We start from the raw sequence: 17,543 nt of genomic DNA, 5'->3' as shown, positions 1-17,543 counted from the left end.
TACACCAAGAAATCCTGAAGATAGCACATTACCTAAAATTTTTTTTGTTTCTGTTTTTAACCAAAAGTGATTATGCAAGCATTCTACAAAGAAACTTTACAGAAAACTCTCTCCTGAAATGTAACTTCATTATGATAGTGGGTAAGCCAATGAAAGAAAAGAGGTTTTTCTTTTCACTCCTTGTGCTCATTTATCTTCTTCTTTTATTTAAAGTCAGCAGAAAGAACTAATTAAGGCAAAGCTAAAAGAAATGAATTCAGAGTTTGCATTGCACACATGAACTAATCTTCCCACAGTGGCATATTTGAAAGGCCACATAAGGAGCTCCTTGATACTGTACCCCATCTAATGAACCTTCACCAGAAGGGGGACAGGGGGAAGATATCTCTTGAGTGTGCACTTTGGTTCTCTGCAAACTGACTCACCAAGTCATTACCACGCAAAAATACAGTGTAACAGTTCTTTGAAAGGGAACGATGGAAAATCACGACACGCGTCAAGGCTTGCTTTACCAAATACACCTTGCATGGGGATTTTGTTCAGAATGAAAGATGTGGTGAAAATTTTAAGATGCAAATAAGTGGTGAATAAATGTGGGATGTACTTACACATTCATGCACCAAATGCTGGAAGGCTGTGAGCCACGCAGAGTGAAGAAATATACTGAACCATCCATTTAGTAGGTCATTCTGAATGTAGCCAGCAAAATGGCTGTGTGCATGAAAAATTACTACTATATTTTGAGAGATCCTTTCTAAGAATCCTGAAATATTAATAACATGGTCTTAATGTAGTTGAAGACAAAAGAATGTGTTAAGGGTAGCAAGGGTTGCCGAGAATAACACAATGATAATTTTGTATTTTCTGCTTGTGCTCATAAAAGCAAGAGGAAAAGAGAGTAAAAATAGTCAGTGTGTTTAAGAACAACAGCCTTTATTTTCCAAATAGGTATAAAAGTCTGTATTCTCCAAACGACTTCATATGTACTTATTCTTGGTAACATATTAAAACTAGCTTCAAGGAAAAGTAGAAAAAATATCAAGTGGCAAATTCATTTTTCCCCTTAAATTATCATATACACATGGTATGATATCATGTATATCATATCATATTGTATCATATCATCACATTTATCATATCATATACATGTATCATGTCATAGACGTTGCCTTAAATTATCATATACAAATAAATTTTGAACTTTAAGGAATTCAAGACACCTTCCAATTTGATTTTTGTGAACTATGAATTTAATTTTTTAACTAGAAGTAGTCTCGTTAGAGTAGAAGTTGAGGAGAGAGCAATGCCCTTTTTTTCTTACAAGCTTTTGAATGCACACCGTTTTCATATTGCAATGAACCGGTTATAGGCCAGTTTTTGTTGTCCATCTTCTACTTGCGCTGTGAGATTTTAGATTTTGATGGCTGATTAAATGGAGGTGCACAAGGATCCATCAGGACCATGGACTGTTTTCCTCCAACATTTGGATGGGAAAAAATAAAACCAGTTCGTGCCTTCCTGGCAGTACTAGCTCCGAGTGACCAGGTTAACACAAGTTGCCTTTGTTGACTGTGACTGACTGAGTGACAGGTGGGACCCAGTGGGTTTTTGTCCCCGTTTGGCCCTCATTGTGTTTGATGTGGGAAGGACAAGCTGGAGCCCCAGTGCTTCTTCCTGCCAAAGCCAGGGTTTCTGATTTTAATGGAAACCCTTGGGCCATTTTAAGCATGACCAAAAAGCACCCTGCATGTTGAACCTTATCTAATTATGTGATGTGTGTAAACTTGAGACACATAAATCTCAGTCATTGGAGCAACTTGTTTTTCTAAGATGCTCCGGTCCAGTGAAAGACGAAAGCAAATAAGGGAGAGATTGATCTCCGAGCGCTTTTATTGTCGGTGTTCCACACATCATAAAGTTTTGGCTCGTTAAAGGAAATTCCATAAACAACTTTAGTTAAGAATAGTGAAGTTACTGTGTGCCTTTCTGGAGCTTCTGCTAAACTCCCTTTCCGCTTGCTATTACAAGAGCATGATTAAGAAAATGCCAACAGGATGTGCAAGAGGGAGGAACAGACTTTCACTGGAAGCCATACGGATGCTTAATGGATGAGTAACAGCAGAGGGATTGTGGCCATATCTTTTTAGAGAATCAAGCAGTTTTGTGGGTATTTTTTAAGTTACTCAGTTGAGTAAGACCTGCTGGGTTGCCGGCATGGTTGGTCTCTTGGTGGTCAGGCTGATGGGTCTTTGTCTCAGCTGATATTTTTGGTACTACGGAAACATCTCAAGGATGTGATAAATGGAGAGAATTAAGAATGAATCATACTGGAAAGATTGTGGATAACCGTCACTTATTTTTTATACCTCTGGTCTTATGAACTAACTTTATTTTTAATGACCTTGTCACTGTGGGTTTAATACTGATGGTGTTGGTCAATTTTTATTTCAGGTTGAGACAGATTTGGGAGGTGATCGTGAAGGGCGTAGGGGAGAAAAAAGGCGGAGCAAGGCCCTATTAATTATTTTTTATTATGAGGTTTCAAAGAATTATGGAGTTTTTCCACATTAGTACAAGCAGTCCTCAGTGTCAGCGTGGTGTTTGTAAAGATGAAGTCATGGAAAGCAGGTCAGGTGTATAAAGAACTATATGGCCCATGTTCTCTGTACCAGCCACTTGGTGGGGGGGACGTATGCAAAGGGAGGGAGGGAGGTGTTGAAAAAATGGAGAGAGCAAAAATCAGGAAGGTTTTATTAATTTGAAAATAAACACCAAGTATCAGTTAATCTAAAAAAAAAATCTTAGCGTAATATGTTCCAGAATCTACAGTTGGTAGTTTATAGTACTTTCCCCTGAAATTGTGACTACATCTTACCAATTCTTTTCTTTTATGTTATGGTCGCTTTTGTTGGTCTTCTCCTGGTTGTCTCTGTAGCTGTAATTAGGAAATAATCACCAACCAAGTTTTGGTTAGCACTTGGATAGACTTCCAATTGCTTGGTTCAAGACCACGCTCTCAGATTCCAAGCATGTGGCCAAGAGTCCAGGCTTTGGGGGCCCAACACTTGAGGTCAAAGCTGGTCCCTGACATTTACCAGATGCGTGGTCTGGTACCAACAGTTTACTGCTCAAAGCTGGTATTCCTCATTTCCAAGGTAAGGCTAATAAGGGTGCCTATGGAAAAGGAGGAAAAGGTTGCCTAAGGATTAAACAACATCGTGAACCTAAGCAGGGTATCTGGCATGGAGGAAGGACTGAATAAATTTCAGCTGTGATTTTATTGATACCACTGGTTTTAAGAAAATTTTTTCCATAGGGCTTTTTGCCATCTGACTAGGATTGTTAATCACCCTTAAAAAGTGACTGTCATCAATTAATGTTTTTGGTTGCTTTACCTATATCTCAAGCCAGGTGATCACTGGTGATGAGCAAAAATGTCCCCCTTCGTCTAAATCAAAGAGTTGACATTTTGCTTTGTTATATTAGTGGTGGTTTATATTGGTTTGTTTGTCTTCTTTCCTTTAGCCTGCAAAATTGGATATTACAAGGCTCTCTCCACGGATGCCACCTGTGCCAAGTGCCCACCCCACAGCTACTCCGTCTGGGAAGGAGCCACATCGTGCACCTGTGACCGCGGCTTTTTCAGAGCCGACAATGATGCTGCCTCTATGCCCTGCACCCGTAAGTTGTCTGCTTGTCTCTCGTTTCTTTGATGTCAACAGCTTTCCTTACCACCTAGCAGGGCGCTGCCAGGTCTTCCCCCAGGATAACCATGCGGGGGGTAAATTAGATCAAACACATATCTTTTCTCAACCATAGAAGGGGAAATGCTTTTGAAAAGAAAGGCTCTTTCTTCCTGTTCTGGTTGCCTTCAAACTGCACAGCTGCCAACAGACCACTTTGTGGAGCAGAGACTGAGCATTCAGGGTTGTCTGACAGTGTAATTAGAGCTCAGATTGGAATTTATAAATGGCTTTCCCGTTTCCTCGAGGACTCTTGGGGAAGCTTGACAGCTGCGGGGAGAGAGGTATAGGTCAGAGTTCCGAGGTTGGGATCCCGTGTAGGCAAGTAGTTTCAGTTCTGTGCACTGATGTCATAGCTGGCATGGTCATTATCTGCCTTCCTTCTTTCATCATAGTTTTGTGTTCATAACGTTTAGGCCTAGATCCTAATAAATGCTTGTTTAATGATAGACACTCAATAAATGCTGGGTTAATGAATGGATGCAGTTGGCACCTTAGTATGCAGGGGAGTAGAGAAATCTTTACTCACACTTTGCATGGGCAGTGCTCCTGGGGGTTGCCATTCCTTTCATGTACACTCTGGGCTCCGGAGACTCTGACATGGCTGTGACCTTGATTAGAAGAGGGAGTGGTGGGCCCAGGTATTCCCCCTGTGTTTCCGTTGGGTGAGTCTGTGTATGGAGGGGCAGAGTCTAGTGGCCAGGGACACAGGCTTGCCACACGTGTTGGCTTGTTTCTCAGCCCACCATTTAGTAAGTGAGTGACTGTTAGCTTCTTATGTCTCAGTCTCCTTATCTGTGGAATGGAGTTAATAACATGACCTGCCTCGTGGTTGTTGGTATTCAATACCCTCATGTTGCTTTCATACTATATAAAATGCATAAAAGGATGCTACTGGAGATATTTTAACTTCTACTGTCATTAGGACCATTATCATTTTGTTTTCTAACTACTGTTAACTTCATCTTGGCTGACCTAGAGGCAACATCTCTGCAAATAGAAGTATTTTCTGGTTTGGGGGCCATTGGGCCAACTCTGAGACCATTGTCAAGCCCAGTCAAGTACCGCCTTTAAAAGGAGTGGGAGAGAGATTTCGGGTCCATCCCAAATTTGTACTGAAATGGTTATACCCTTCAGAGTTTCTTTCATAAACAGAGATAATAAAAATAATAATAATAACAATAAGCATTTTATAATCATACCCAGGTAATGTATTAGGCACTTTCGATAAACCTTATCACAGGGCTCATATTTTAAGGCAGTCCTTACCAGAGATGTTAAGGAACATGCCCAAGACTCTACCCCAGCTTGATGATAGAGCAGCACAACCAGAAGACTCATATAGTTCCTATTTGCTGGGAGGCCGTCTTGCCCGAGCCCCCAGGTCAACCACAAATTTCCAGAAGGAAAGAAGATACTAGGACCAGCCTTAGGAGTAGTGTAAACCGGCCAAAATTTCCTTATTGTCTTCTTTTTCTGTAGTACTTTCTTTGGATGACCACATACATCTGACATGCTCCAGTCCTAGCCTTCTTCTTTTCCAGTCTAAATCTTCTTCTCCTATGTTCCATTGTGCAGGATTAGTTTAAAGATGCACACTCCTCATTTATCCACACCCACTACCAATGATTCTCCAGTTGTGGCATTTGGGGGCAGGATAGCAAACTCAAAGGGAAATATTGTGGGCTGACAGTGTGATAATTGCCCTTAATTTGCATCTCGCAACCCACCACCTACTTTCCATACAGATAAAGCCTTCTCAAGATTGGGATTTGATTGTGTTATGAACTTCATAAAACTCACCTTTGATGGCAAGTCGCCTGGCTCTTTCTCCTGGATATTTTTAGTCTCCTGATTTTCATCGGTTGTCTAGCACTCTAGGGTACCGTGGGCCAATCATTTAATTACTGCAGCTTCTTATGTGGGAGTTTAGGAGACCCCAAAGGTTGCCACATGCCCGAGTTACTGGAATGTTTGCTGTATGTGTAAATGTGGTAGCTGAGCCCTTGGAATTTTATGTTTCTGTAGGAATTAATTGCTAGCTTTACCTTGACGGTGCAACTGAGAAAAAGAAAATATTGATTTTAGCAGATGCGTGGACCAAAAAAGTTTAAAAACTAAAGCAACTTTTGCATTTTTCAGAAATTTGTTTTCAGCAATAAGAGAGGAAGACTAGTAGCTTTTTGTGTCATCAGTAAATGGTTCACGGAAATACCGAAGCAATGTGTGATCCTTCTGCTCCTGGTCCATCCTCTGGGAAGTCCTCCTACACTTCACTAACTCAATAATAATCTTCACATCATTCTAATGTTTTTGGCATCCCTCTGACATGAGTTAGGAGGAAACACAGTACTGATGTTAATACCACAAAGTTTACTCATCTGTAAAATGGGATTCTCATTATCTACCTGTAGGGTAGTTTCAAGAATTACATAGAAAAATATTTGCAAAGGTCTCGCACATGGTAGGAATCTAACAAATGGTTCTTCTCTTTTTTTTAGCCTGAGCTGGCCATTTCCTCTCCCAAACTACCACCGTGGCAGATTGCCAATGCAACACACTGCCTCCCCAAGCTGATGTTCTCACTTGACTGCACAATGAAATTACCCAATGGCTGCACAATGCTCCAGTGTCTCTTGGGGTAGCACTCAGGCATCAGTATTTTCAAAAGTTGCCCCCTTGATTCTACTGTGCAGATAGGTTAAGACCACTTCTCTACAGAGTTGAATTTTGAAGTTCTTTTTTTAAATTTAATAAACATTAACTATATGAGATGCTTAAGACTTTTGAGACAGGAATAATCAAGGAGGTGACCAGATTTTGCTAATAGGTACACTAGCACATTAAGCAGCAGAATTAGAATCTATTCTAGCCTACGGCTCTCTCTCTAAATTACTCCCTTCTTGTTGAATATAGTGGAGCTGCACTCTGCAATTCAGTAGCCACTAGGTGCATGTGGCTATTTAAATTCATAGTCATCAGCATTAAGTTGAAAATTCAGTTTCTAATATACACTTGCCACATTTCAAGGGCTTAATAGCCACATGTGGCTGTGCTGGACAGCAGTGCTATCGAATATTTCTGTCATCGCAGAAAGTTCTGTTGGACAGCCCTGTAGTAGACATTTCAATAGGGAAGACAGTGGGAGTTTCTTAAAGAACCTCGTGTTCCGATAGCCCACAGAATGAAGTCCTGCCCCCTCGCCCCACCCCCAGCTTTAGCAGATTCTTTTGACAAGATGTGAGGATGGGAAGGAACGTAAACATCAGGGATCCTTTCAAACTGCTTCCAGCCTAATCAGTTCTTCCCAGTTGGTTAAGCCAGGTGACAAACCCAATTCCCTTGTGCTGACAGCCATGATAATCAGGCACCTTCTCTGTTCATTATGCTGTCTTTAACCCTAGCATTCTTATGCAGCCTTGCATTTAGTGATCGCTCACTGTGACGGCACACTAATGAAGAAATAAAACACACTATCTGAGACTCATTCCTCTAGCCAAAGAGAGACTCTGCTCCACTGGCTTGTAAAATCAGGTTTTTGTTCACTTGGAGAACGATTAGACCAGGTGAATACAAGCAGCATTGGCTAATTTAGAAGGCAACGCCTAAGAAGTTCTTCATGCCTAAGAAGTTCTTCACACCATCTACATTGCTTGAGAACTTCAGAGAATTGAATAGTAAATAAAGTTAATCTTGAGGAAGACTTTTGATGGAACCTGTGGTTAGGTTAACATAAATGGCTGCCTGTGAGATAGGCAGTGTCCCAATGGAAGCATTGTATGCATATTTTCAAGAAAATAATCCATATCATTTGGAACAATGCTTTTAAGCATTAATGTGCATAGAAATCACATGAAGGCCATCTAGAGATTGGTAGGAAAGGTCAGGCCAGACGTTCTGCATTTCTAGCAAGTTCCCAGATGCTGCTGACATTGCTGGTCTTTGGACCCCCTTTAGGTAGTAAGGATTTGGATCTTCCCTGATGAGTGGCAGGAGACGGGAGAGCCTTTCTTCCATGGCTGTTACTCAGGGCTGTTCTTCAGCTCAGTGGTGATTCTACGAAGATATTTCAGTGGTTCTGAACATTCTCCCTTAATGGAAACTGAATACTTCATTTGTCCCCCAAATGAAGAAACTATGACCTGGTTCAGAGTTGCCTAATCAGATACACTCGCTGTAGGGCTTTCTTTGTTTTTATTTTCTTCCGGAATTCCCACTAAGTTACTACCAGATAGTGGAAATGTAAATGTTCACCTCGCACGCATGTATCAGTCAAGAAGGGCAACAGTGGTTTCTGTGACATTGCCAGCAGGGCAGACACTGAGACCTCTATCCACCCAAGGATGCCATTTAAGCTGATGAAGGAATTTTGCTTTCATGAATCATTTCTTAGGAGGAATTTCAAGTGATTTTTATTAATGTGTTAATGTCCTTTAACTCTGCAGATAACCACCCCTCCTCCTCCAGATCTCTTTCACCTTCCCTTTACCTTTCCCTGGAGTCAGGAATGCGGTCTGGCAATCAGCAGTGTTGGGAGAAGTCAACTGCATGTCTATGCAGGAAGCCCTTGATTGCCTTAGTCATTTAGATGCTTGTTCACTGATTATAGTGAGAAAGGTCTTCTTTTCCCCCACTGGGAGGCTGAACTAATATTACTTTTAAGGGAACTTTCCAACCCTTTATTTTGTTTCAAAATGTACTAGAAAAAAATGCCTTGCAGAAGAAGTCAGTTGGCTTTGTAGATCTAGAAAGAAATAGCTTCTTTGTTATTTTGCCACTTTTCCTTCTGAGCAGCATTACCAGAGTGGTTTTCTGTATTTTTCAATTGGAAATCTGTTCTTGAGCTTTTCGGGACTCTTCACTTAACTTGTTTGATGAAACTTATTAGACCCTTGTGATTGGGGGCGCTCTGTAAATAAGAGATTATTATTTTAGATTGCCAACTTGAAGGGCCTTCACAAATCTGTCTCCAAGTAAACGGCCTTGAATAATTCAGTCAGCTGTGCCAAACAAACAAAGAGTGATTGATTGATACTTAGACATGGCCTAAAATATTCCACAATTGCAGCTTTTAAGACAATTTATACCGGAGTTGCTTAGAGCTAATGAGGGCAAATTTACCAAGATCTGTGACGAAAGGTCCTGATTCGAAAAAGCTTTCTGCAGGTTTAGGTTATCAAGAAATTGAAATAACCTAACTCCAAACAGCAAACATCGCTTACATCGTCCGTACATTTGCCTTTTCTAATTGAATTTAGCGCGCCACTGTATTTCCTCCAGAAAGTGTATTGTTTTAAAATTACCATTTCAGTTCTATTACTCAAAGCCCTCACTTCTAATGCTTTCTGACAGTTATCAACATAATGAACCATAATGAAATGATGAGCAATCTTCAGTGGAAACCCAGTGTGGATCCCAGTGGTGCTGTGTGACTATGTTGTTAAAATTTGAATGCAAATTAAAATAACATCGTCCTTACTTGTTTCCAAGGTCAGGAGAAGAGAGAGAGTCTTTTTTTTTTTAATGCTTTAATTTTGGAAATCGCACATCCGTTTTCAAACAAGCCCTTGAAGGTGTCACTGATGTTCAGTTCAATTCTCTACCCCAAAGATTTACATACTTAACAGTCTGGCTAAGGGGTTTGGGACTAGCATGAGGCTTTGATGTATAAACCATAGGATAAAAGGCAGCCTTCAGTTTCAAGTAAACTGCGTTTTTTTCCCACTGGAAACATATATTTTTTTTTTACTTTACAGCTGCAAGTAACTAATAACACAATGATGGGGGGGGGGAAGGACATTCTATGAAATTGATCAATGAGAGGGTAGTTAGCTCTAATGAAAGACTAGTTATTAGCAGAGTGAAAACGAGGCCAAAGTTTTGTTAATGAAAGTGTTTTGGAAGATCCGTTGGTTGATCTCTAACCATTTCACATTTTATCACCCGTACAATCCATCATTTTTGTGAACGTATTTGTTATGAAAATTCTTGAATCTAAGATTTCTAGGGGGAATTTGTTATTTCATGTCATTTATCAAATCGGCAATGTAAGAGTGTACTTTTCTACTCCGTTCCATTTGTCATAGGACGAAAACTCGAGCTGAGACACCAGCTCCCCCATTGCTAGATTACGGGACATGGTTTTTAGTTCAGAACATATGGTCCTGCTGCCAGTTAGCTGGTTGATAAGCTGACTAACGTGCTTGTCCCCTGGACCGTACAAAGTGATCAAAGCAACCAAAGATATTTTGATGATTCAGAGGCAGCCTTTGACGCATTCCATTTCTAGGCTGCTTCTTTCATTAGATCTCAATAGTACAAGGTCTGACATCAGCTAGTGAGTAAGCCATATCCTTGTCTCTTCCTTTTTGATTGCCTTTCAGCATTTTGACTACTAATAGGATAAAGTACCTCTGGAGAACCTATGTGTACAATTCTTGTCCATAGCCAATAAGGATATAGGGGAAAAGATTACCAGGTGTGCTTAATGGAAGGTACTAGATGGACCCCAGGCTGTTGACTTGCCAATTGGTTGTTTGTAAAATTTTAAAAAGCTTCAGGATATTTAATTAATATCAGGTATCATCTCATTGAATTGGTTTTTAAAACAATGCTATTTTAGCCTCTCGCTTACTCTCCAACTTACTTCTCATTTTAACAGTCCACTGTAGGCATTTCATACGGATTAACAGTATAATGTGGATTCAACTGGAAAATGTATAGATTTGAGGAAAACTAATGTATGCCTAAGTGAAAGGCTTGAATAATCTGCCAATGCCATTTAGCCAGGTTATTAGAATCTTTCTACAGCCATGAATAATTAAGAGTGGCTTGTTATCAACCGAGCCCTGTCATTTCTGGATTGCATTTTTGACACTATTCGTGGAAGTCATACAGTGGTTGTGCACAGCATGCTTCTATGAAACAAGGTCAATTATACATTTTCCTGAGGTGCCCTGGGGTGAGAAGTGGATACCTTCTTTGCTATCAGCATTTTGATTCCCTTCTCATAGTTGACTCTTATTCTGCATGCCGTCTGCAGCTCAGCTGAAGATGAACTGAGAGCAGAGTCCTATTGCATAGATATAATTGCTCCCCTCCAACCCATGACCTTCCACCGAGGGAAAGAACCTTTAACAGAAACTCTTAAGTGCACTCTTTTCTGGAAGTTAGGAATCATACAGAGAGGATAGCTCAGGTAAGACAAGAGAACCATCCAGGAAGTAATGTCGGCTATCTTCAGCAAGAAGGACCAGGAATCTAGGAGAAATGTGACTTGGGAGTGAATTGAGAAAGTAGAGAACATTCCAGCTTGTTCCACAAAGAATTCATCATTATGCTTCTTTCTTTTTCTTCTTCTTCTTCTTTTTTTTTTTGCTAAGGAAGATTAGCCCTGAGCTAATATCTGTGCCAGTCTTCCTCTATTTTATATGTGGGTTACTGCCACATCATGGCTGATGAGTGGTGGTGTAGGTCTGCACCCATGATCTGAATGTGCAAACCCGGGCTGCCAAAGCAGAGTGCACCAAACTCAACCACTAGGCCACAAGGACCAGCCCTTATGCTTCATTGTTTTCTTTGATTTGTGTTTATCTCTGTGAAGGGGTTAATTTTAGCCTTGGAATCAGGGTTTCTGATCATAGCTTTGCACATATTGATTGTGTCAATTGGGACAAGTTGCTTAACTTTTCTTTATCTTAGTTTTTGGTCATCAGATTGTTGTGGGAAATAAATACTTTTGTGTCAGATTTTATTATGGGGATGAAAGAGATAAAGTATGGAAAAGTTCTACGTAAAAAAGTGTAAATTGGGGCTGGCCCCATGGCTGAGTGGTTAAGTTCGTGCGCTCTGCTGCAGAGGCCCTGGGTTTCACTGGTTCAGATCCTGGGCACGGACATGGCACCACTCATCAGGCCACACTGAGGCGGCATCCCACATACCACAACTAGAAGGACCCACAATTTAAAAAAATATACAGCTATGTACTGGGGGGACTTGGGGAGAAAAAGCAGAAAGAAAGAAAGAAAAAAAAAGATTGATAACAGTTGTTAGCTCAGGTGCCAATCTTTTGGGGAAAAAGAAAGTAAATTAATTCACAGGCTAGCTAATTCCGAAGCAAAATACTCATAGTGTTTTTTTTTTTAAGAAATAGTGCTTTTCTCAGTCTTTCAGATTGTAGCTTCCACGTGAATAACAGAGTTTACTTTTATAAAGTAGATCAGCCATAAACCAGTCATCTTAAAATGAAGAAACCAAAACGCGATTAAGCCAGTAAAGAAAAGACAAGCGTTCCTGGGGAGAATGGGAAAACAGATATGCCAGAAAGATAGGTGGTGGCAAAATTTGAGCAAGAAGCTGCCTCTAAAGGAAGCCGGGAATGTTTCATGACAGCCGTAAGTGATTGATGCGTCCAAATGGCTCTGTTTTTTAATAATGGGTACTTCTGCTTTGGCTCTATTCATTGTTAAAACACATAAGCTGCTGTGATAAAAGGTTATGCTCTATTCATATATCTTGGAAGAGGTGTCCCTGAACGGCAGTCTTTATGTAAACTAACCCATAGAAGCAAGGGCTGAGAGAAAGCAATTAGTGGTGGCAGCATATACAACTGTCAGGGGGAAAGCATGAGCTTTATTTCCGAGTCAAAATTTACACACCACCCCGGTTTACTCTGCCTTAAAACATGTCTTTCGGCTGGAGTGAGATTAACAAAGGCTTATGGTGAAGTGTTGGAGGGTTTTACCGCTAAGGCACTGAAGTATTATTGACAGTCCAAAAGTTGTAGATGATTAATGAAGCTCTATGAAATGGAGCTCGAGACCGAAGGTGCCTCTTCCTCAGAAGCTATGTCTTGTACTGGTTGCCTGGGCATTTTAAGAAGGTGACAGTGGAGCTCAAAGAAATGGATCATTTAAGAATTACGTTTCTGTCCATGCTCTTGGGGAATGTTTCTTTCCACATCCAGAATTAATTTCATGGCTCAGGCATTGAATTTTGAAAGGGTGATTAAAAATCAGTTAAGTATTAAAAGTCTGTGAAGCTTTAGAAACGACTATATCCATGAGCCTGGCTCTTTTGGTTTCCTATCAACTATGTTCTAGCCTTGCTTGGTCGCAAACTGAATTTTTTTTCAAACTTTTAGCATGTGATTGCCTTTTTTTTTTTTTTTTGAATCAGCTTTTGTGATATACATGTGCTGTGGTGGGGATGCTTCTGAGGAGCGAGCTGGACTGGGCTGAAGAATCGTTATTCATTGATTATTTATTCAGCAGATGCTTCATGAGCATCTACTGTATATTTGGTATGTTTCTAAGGGCTGGCGATACCCTAATATACCAGGAAACAGAAAAGATTCTTGTTCTTGCCCTAATGGCAATATGAATAATAAACAAGATAATTTAAAATTCTCACAAGAAGAGAAAAGCAAAAGATGATGTGATAGGGTAAAATGGAGGAAAGGGGAGGACTTCGCATTGCAGAGAATAGTCTAGAATGTGACGGTGAGATTTGAACTGAGACCAGATGGGTAAGGAGGCAGCTGTTAAAAGAGCCAAGGGGGAGATTCCAGCCAGAGCCACCAAGTTTCAGGTACTTGAGTTGCATGTTTAAAGTGTTGCTAGCTATGTGAGTTTTAAGCTTGACTTATGTTTTTCCCCTTGGTCCCGGAGTCTGTTAGCGCTTTAATTCCAGTTGTTAGAAGAAATAGAAATTACAGGTTTATATGGCACATTACACCATGCGTCCATATGGATTGATATCCTTTGGCGGAACCTGCTTCTAAATGCGATTAGCATAGCAGGTCTCTATCTTTTGCTGAAGTTCCAGTTGCCTCCTATACGAATAAAGAAGCGCCTTTTTCTTGACTGATGGAGGTAGAAGGCATACACAGGGGTCAGTTATTCTGACCTAGACTTTCCAAGAAATGGTTCATACGCAACTCCTCCTTCAACCTGGAAGCATTTATGACCTTAGGTTCAGTGTTGACTGATCCTTTTTGAATGACCTTATTAAGGCTCACACAGATTTCATGTGGATGTATAAACATTAAGTTGTCCTAAATGGGGCTGCTTGAAATCCTGACGTAAGCCAGCAAGTGTGTTCTCTAAACTACTCAGATATTCTGTTTTAGGCTCATACGTGGGAAGGAAGAATTAAGATTTGTGGAATTACTGGAATTTTCTTTTATGCTTGGAATATCGCCCTTCTTAAATGTCACCTTCACTTAATTTCTCTAGATAATGTGTGGTCCGTTTCTGGAAGCTTGTCTTTTCCCAGAGGAGAGCACGTGATCGGTTAAGGAAGATCAGGATTTCTTTTATCAGGATTTCTTTTATGAGATAACATGATAGGATAGGATATTTTATGATATGATATTATAGTCCTTTGCTTCTGCTGCAATTTGGCTATAGTTTCTTTGGGACCTCATACTGTCAAACTCCTGTCAACTGAATGGAGGTTGACATTCCACTAGAAAATAATAATTATCCATTGTAGCACCTTTCACCAGTACCTGCTGTGCAATACAGGAAGTATTGCACACCAATGAAGTGAATGGATGCTCATTAAATTTATCCACAGTGGCAGGAAATGCAGTGCCCATTTCTTTCAGAGCAATGAGAAACTGCAGAAACACGTCACAATATTTTACATATTTTATTCCTTCCTTAGTGAATGAAGGTAGGTGTAACCTGGGCTTGAGAAGCCAGAGTTGTTGCCTGGGCTGTATAAATGAGTAAATTAGGAGCTCTTGGACTCAGCTTCCTGGATGCGTTCAGGATGTGCTTGAAGTCCCTAGAATCATGTGGAAAATTATGAGGATTCCCATGAGCGTCTTTCTGGGAAGAGGGTGCATTGCTCCCATCAAATTCTCTATGGCAGGGATTGGCACACTAGGCCCCAAAGGCCAAATTCAGCTGCCCCCTGTATTTGCAGATAAAATTTTCTTGGAACACATTCACGTCCATTTGTTTAGGTATTGTCTATGGCTGCTTTCGAGGTACAGTGCAGAGTGGAGTAGTTGCTACAAAGACCATTGGCCCATGGAGCCTAAAATATTGACTATTTATCCGGCCCTTTATGGAGAAAGTTTGTTGAAGACTGCTCTAAAGGATTCCATCAGTTAAGGATTACTTCATTTGACTCTTGGTAATACAGCAGTTATCTGCGCCACAAAATTATGTTAACAATGGGGAGGGCCTTCTAAATATGAGAACTTTAAAATAGTTCAACCTGCTAGCCCCATTCTTGGATGCAGGGAGAGAATTTTTAACTTATATGTGAATCCCAAGTAGTTTTACAAATAAAACCGAAAATGTAAAGAAAGGATATCTATTTTTCCCTTAAGTATACTTTGGTATTTGATTAATTTGTGTTTAAAAATGTCTTGATTTTGATGATAAAATTTAAAGGAAAACTGTAGCTCTATAAAGGCTGATAAGGAAAATGCGAACCTATCTTTGAAATGTTAAAATTAACTTCCTTCAGAGATTAAGTTTTCTATAGCTTCATGCCTGAATAAATCATCGCCTGAAATCAAGATGGAGAAATAAAAGTCATGACAACCAATCCCAAATTAACTCAACTTTAATGGATAGAGCCTGCAGTTTGAATTCCCAGCCCTACTGGCTGGTTACAGAGCTAATAAAACAAGAGAGGGTAGTTCTTGCACTTGCAGTCTTCTGTATTTAGCTTCCTCGACTCTTTTCCTTTTCCCTTTAGTCCTTGCCCCTTCCTTCAACTATCCAGGGAAGTATCAAAAGGAATCAGAGTATTTTTTTCTCTCTCTTCTATGCCCACCTCTTGTAGAGCAGGTGAAAAATAATGGACACTCAGTAAATATTTGTTGAATAGTTCAATGACTGCACCATCCTCCCCAACAGAAGTAACCACTCATGTATGATGTATAGCCCTAGCTCTGTCTACTTTGTCCGAAATATTTTTAAACTATAGAAAGAAGGAGTTTGAAGTAAGCTAGTTACATTGACATGCTCGTCTAAGGGCTGAATGCTAATTAATTTGTATATGAAAAGCTAACTAGTATAGCTTTAGCTCAGAGATGGCTGTATTAATTCACACACTTAAAATGACATTGTGGGCAGGTGGGCATAAGATGCATTAGAGGATTTTGCTAGTTTTCCATACAGTCACTCATTCATTTACTCATCAAACGTTTACGGAGCTTGCTCTCAACTAGAAGTCATGGTAGACCCTGGGAAATGGTGAAGATGTCAGTTCTTCTCTTGAGGAGCACGTAGGCTGGTGATAGAAACAGCTATGCAGTGTGTGTCTGATTAGCAAGACCCTATTACGTGTTCCAAACAAAGAGACAGAAATAAAGACTTGAAATGTGGAACAAAACCTCTAGCGGGATTGCCGCCTATCCTATATTCAGGCTGGTAGTGGGTAGTTTTGGAAAGCATAAAACCCTGCCATTCACAATGACCTCCAAGCTACCTAAAGGTGGTGTATGGAGACTAGAAAATTAAAACAAACTGTGCCATTATCCCTCTTGGTTGTAAATCTCCTGTTTGTAATTGGAGACTTATTTGCAGGTGGACATATTTCTGATGAGAAAGGCAATCACTCGTCAGAAATTTGATTGTTCCTAAATATCCAGATACGATACTTACTTAAGCAGAAGGGAAGATGGAATCCAAGAGTTAAGTTTTTTTTCTTTTGGATGCCTTGTACTTATTGAGAGACCTTGTGTTAGAATACTGTTTTCGTTTTGGCCCCTCTGCAGATAATTGTTTTAATTACTGCTGTTGAGTGTGGCTGTTGGGCTCAGGTTGACTTTTGTCTGTATTAAGGTCCACACTTTATTCTCATTGTCTTAAGAAGGGAATACTTTTTTTTCTGAGGAAGAGATGGTGCCTTCCTATAAACGAAAGCACTCTTTGATATATTCATCACCTTTTAACCGGCAAGAGTTAAAAAAAAGGAAAACCACAATCCCACAAACACAATATAACCACCATTATGATTTCAATTTGTCAAACGTGCGTTCTTTCCCAGGCTTATGCAGGTCAACATTATAATCATACTGGGTGGATATTTCTATATTTTCTTCCCTCTCTTAATACTCTGTCACAGTCCAATTTCTAAGCTGCTACTGTGCCCCATATAACCATCACTCCCCATGGCAGCATAACATAAAACATATGCAGTTCAATTCAGCCAACCATTCATGGAGGCAACAACTTGAACTTGCCCAGTTCTCTGTCTTCCCTTGAGCATCTGCCCGAGTCCTCTTTAAGTCTCACTGCCCAAAGGAAGAAGGCTCTTCTGGGCTACCACTTGTTTTCAGGCCAGCCCTCCATTTTGAAATCCTCAAGCATCTTTGAGCTTTTTTTTTTTTTTCACATGGCAGTGTTATATCTCTGAGCCCTGTGACCATTTAGTTTTCTGCTCCATTTCTTCTCTGTTTGGACACTGCCATGTCCCGTCCCACATACTAATTACTGACTTTTTGCTTCTGCAGTGCTTGATTCATTGTGTCACATTTTCCCATGTGAAAGAGGACCGGGAACGTTGGCAAGGAGGTTAATGGATTTAAGAGTCACTCTTATTTAACCCTGGAAGTCACAGCAAAACAAGAACTGGTGGCTGACCCATTTTATAAACCAAGCTATGGTCAGCCTTAGATGCAGACTAGTAATGATTTCCCCATGGTGGCGAGCACCTGCAGAATTTAAATAGGAGTGAGGATACACACTCCTTCTTCCTACCTTTACCTCTCAAACTTTGATGAAAATGACTGGTTTTGTTGTTATTATACTTTTAATGGGGACCACATGGTAG

At 40.3% G+C, this 17,543-nt stretch overlaps 1 protein-coding gene across 2 annotated transcripts in view; it reads left to right on the top strand.

Annotated features, from left to right (window-relative positions):
• The window catches only part of EPHA4 (EPH receptor A4), a 140,097-nt gene that overhangs the window by 60,856 nt on the left and 61,698 nt on the right, over window positions 1-17,543 (top strand). For both annotated transcript variants that reach the window (XM_070618395.1, XM_070618396.1), the window contains exon 4: window positions 3,526-3,681. In XM_070618395.1, the coding sequence (XP_070474496.1) occupies window positions 3,526-3,681 (156 nt within the window). The remainder of the gene's footprint in view (window positions 1-3,525; window positions 3,682-17,543) is intronic.

The sequence above is a fragment of the Equus przewalskii genome, chromosome 5 (genome assembly GCF_037783145.1).
Source record: "Equus przewalskii isolate Varuska chromosome 5, EquPr2, whole genome shotgun sequence".
In the NCBI taxonomy this organism is placed as follows: Eukaryota; Metazoa; Chordata; class Mammalia; order Perissodactyla; family Equidae; genus Equus; species Equus przewalskii.
The sequence above is the reverse complement of the archived record's forward strand: the minus strand, read 5'-3'. Positions and strand labels throughout refer to the sequence as shown.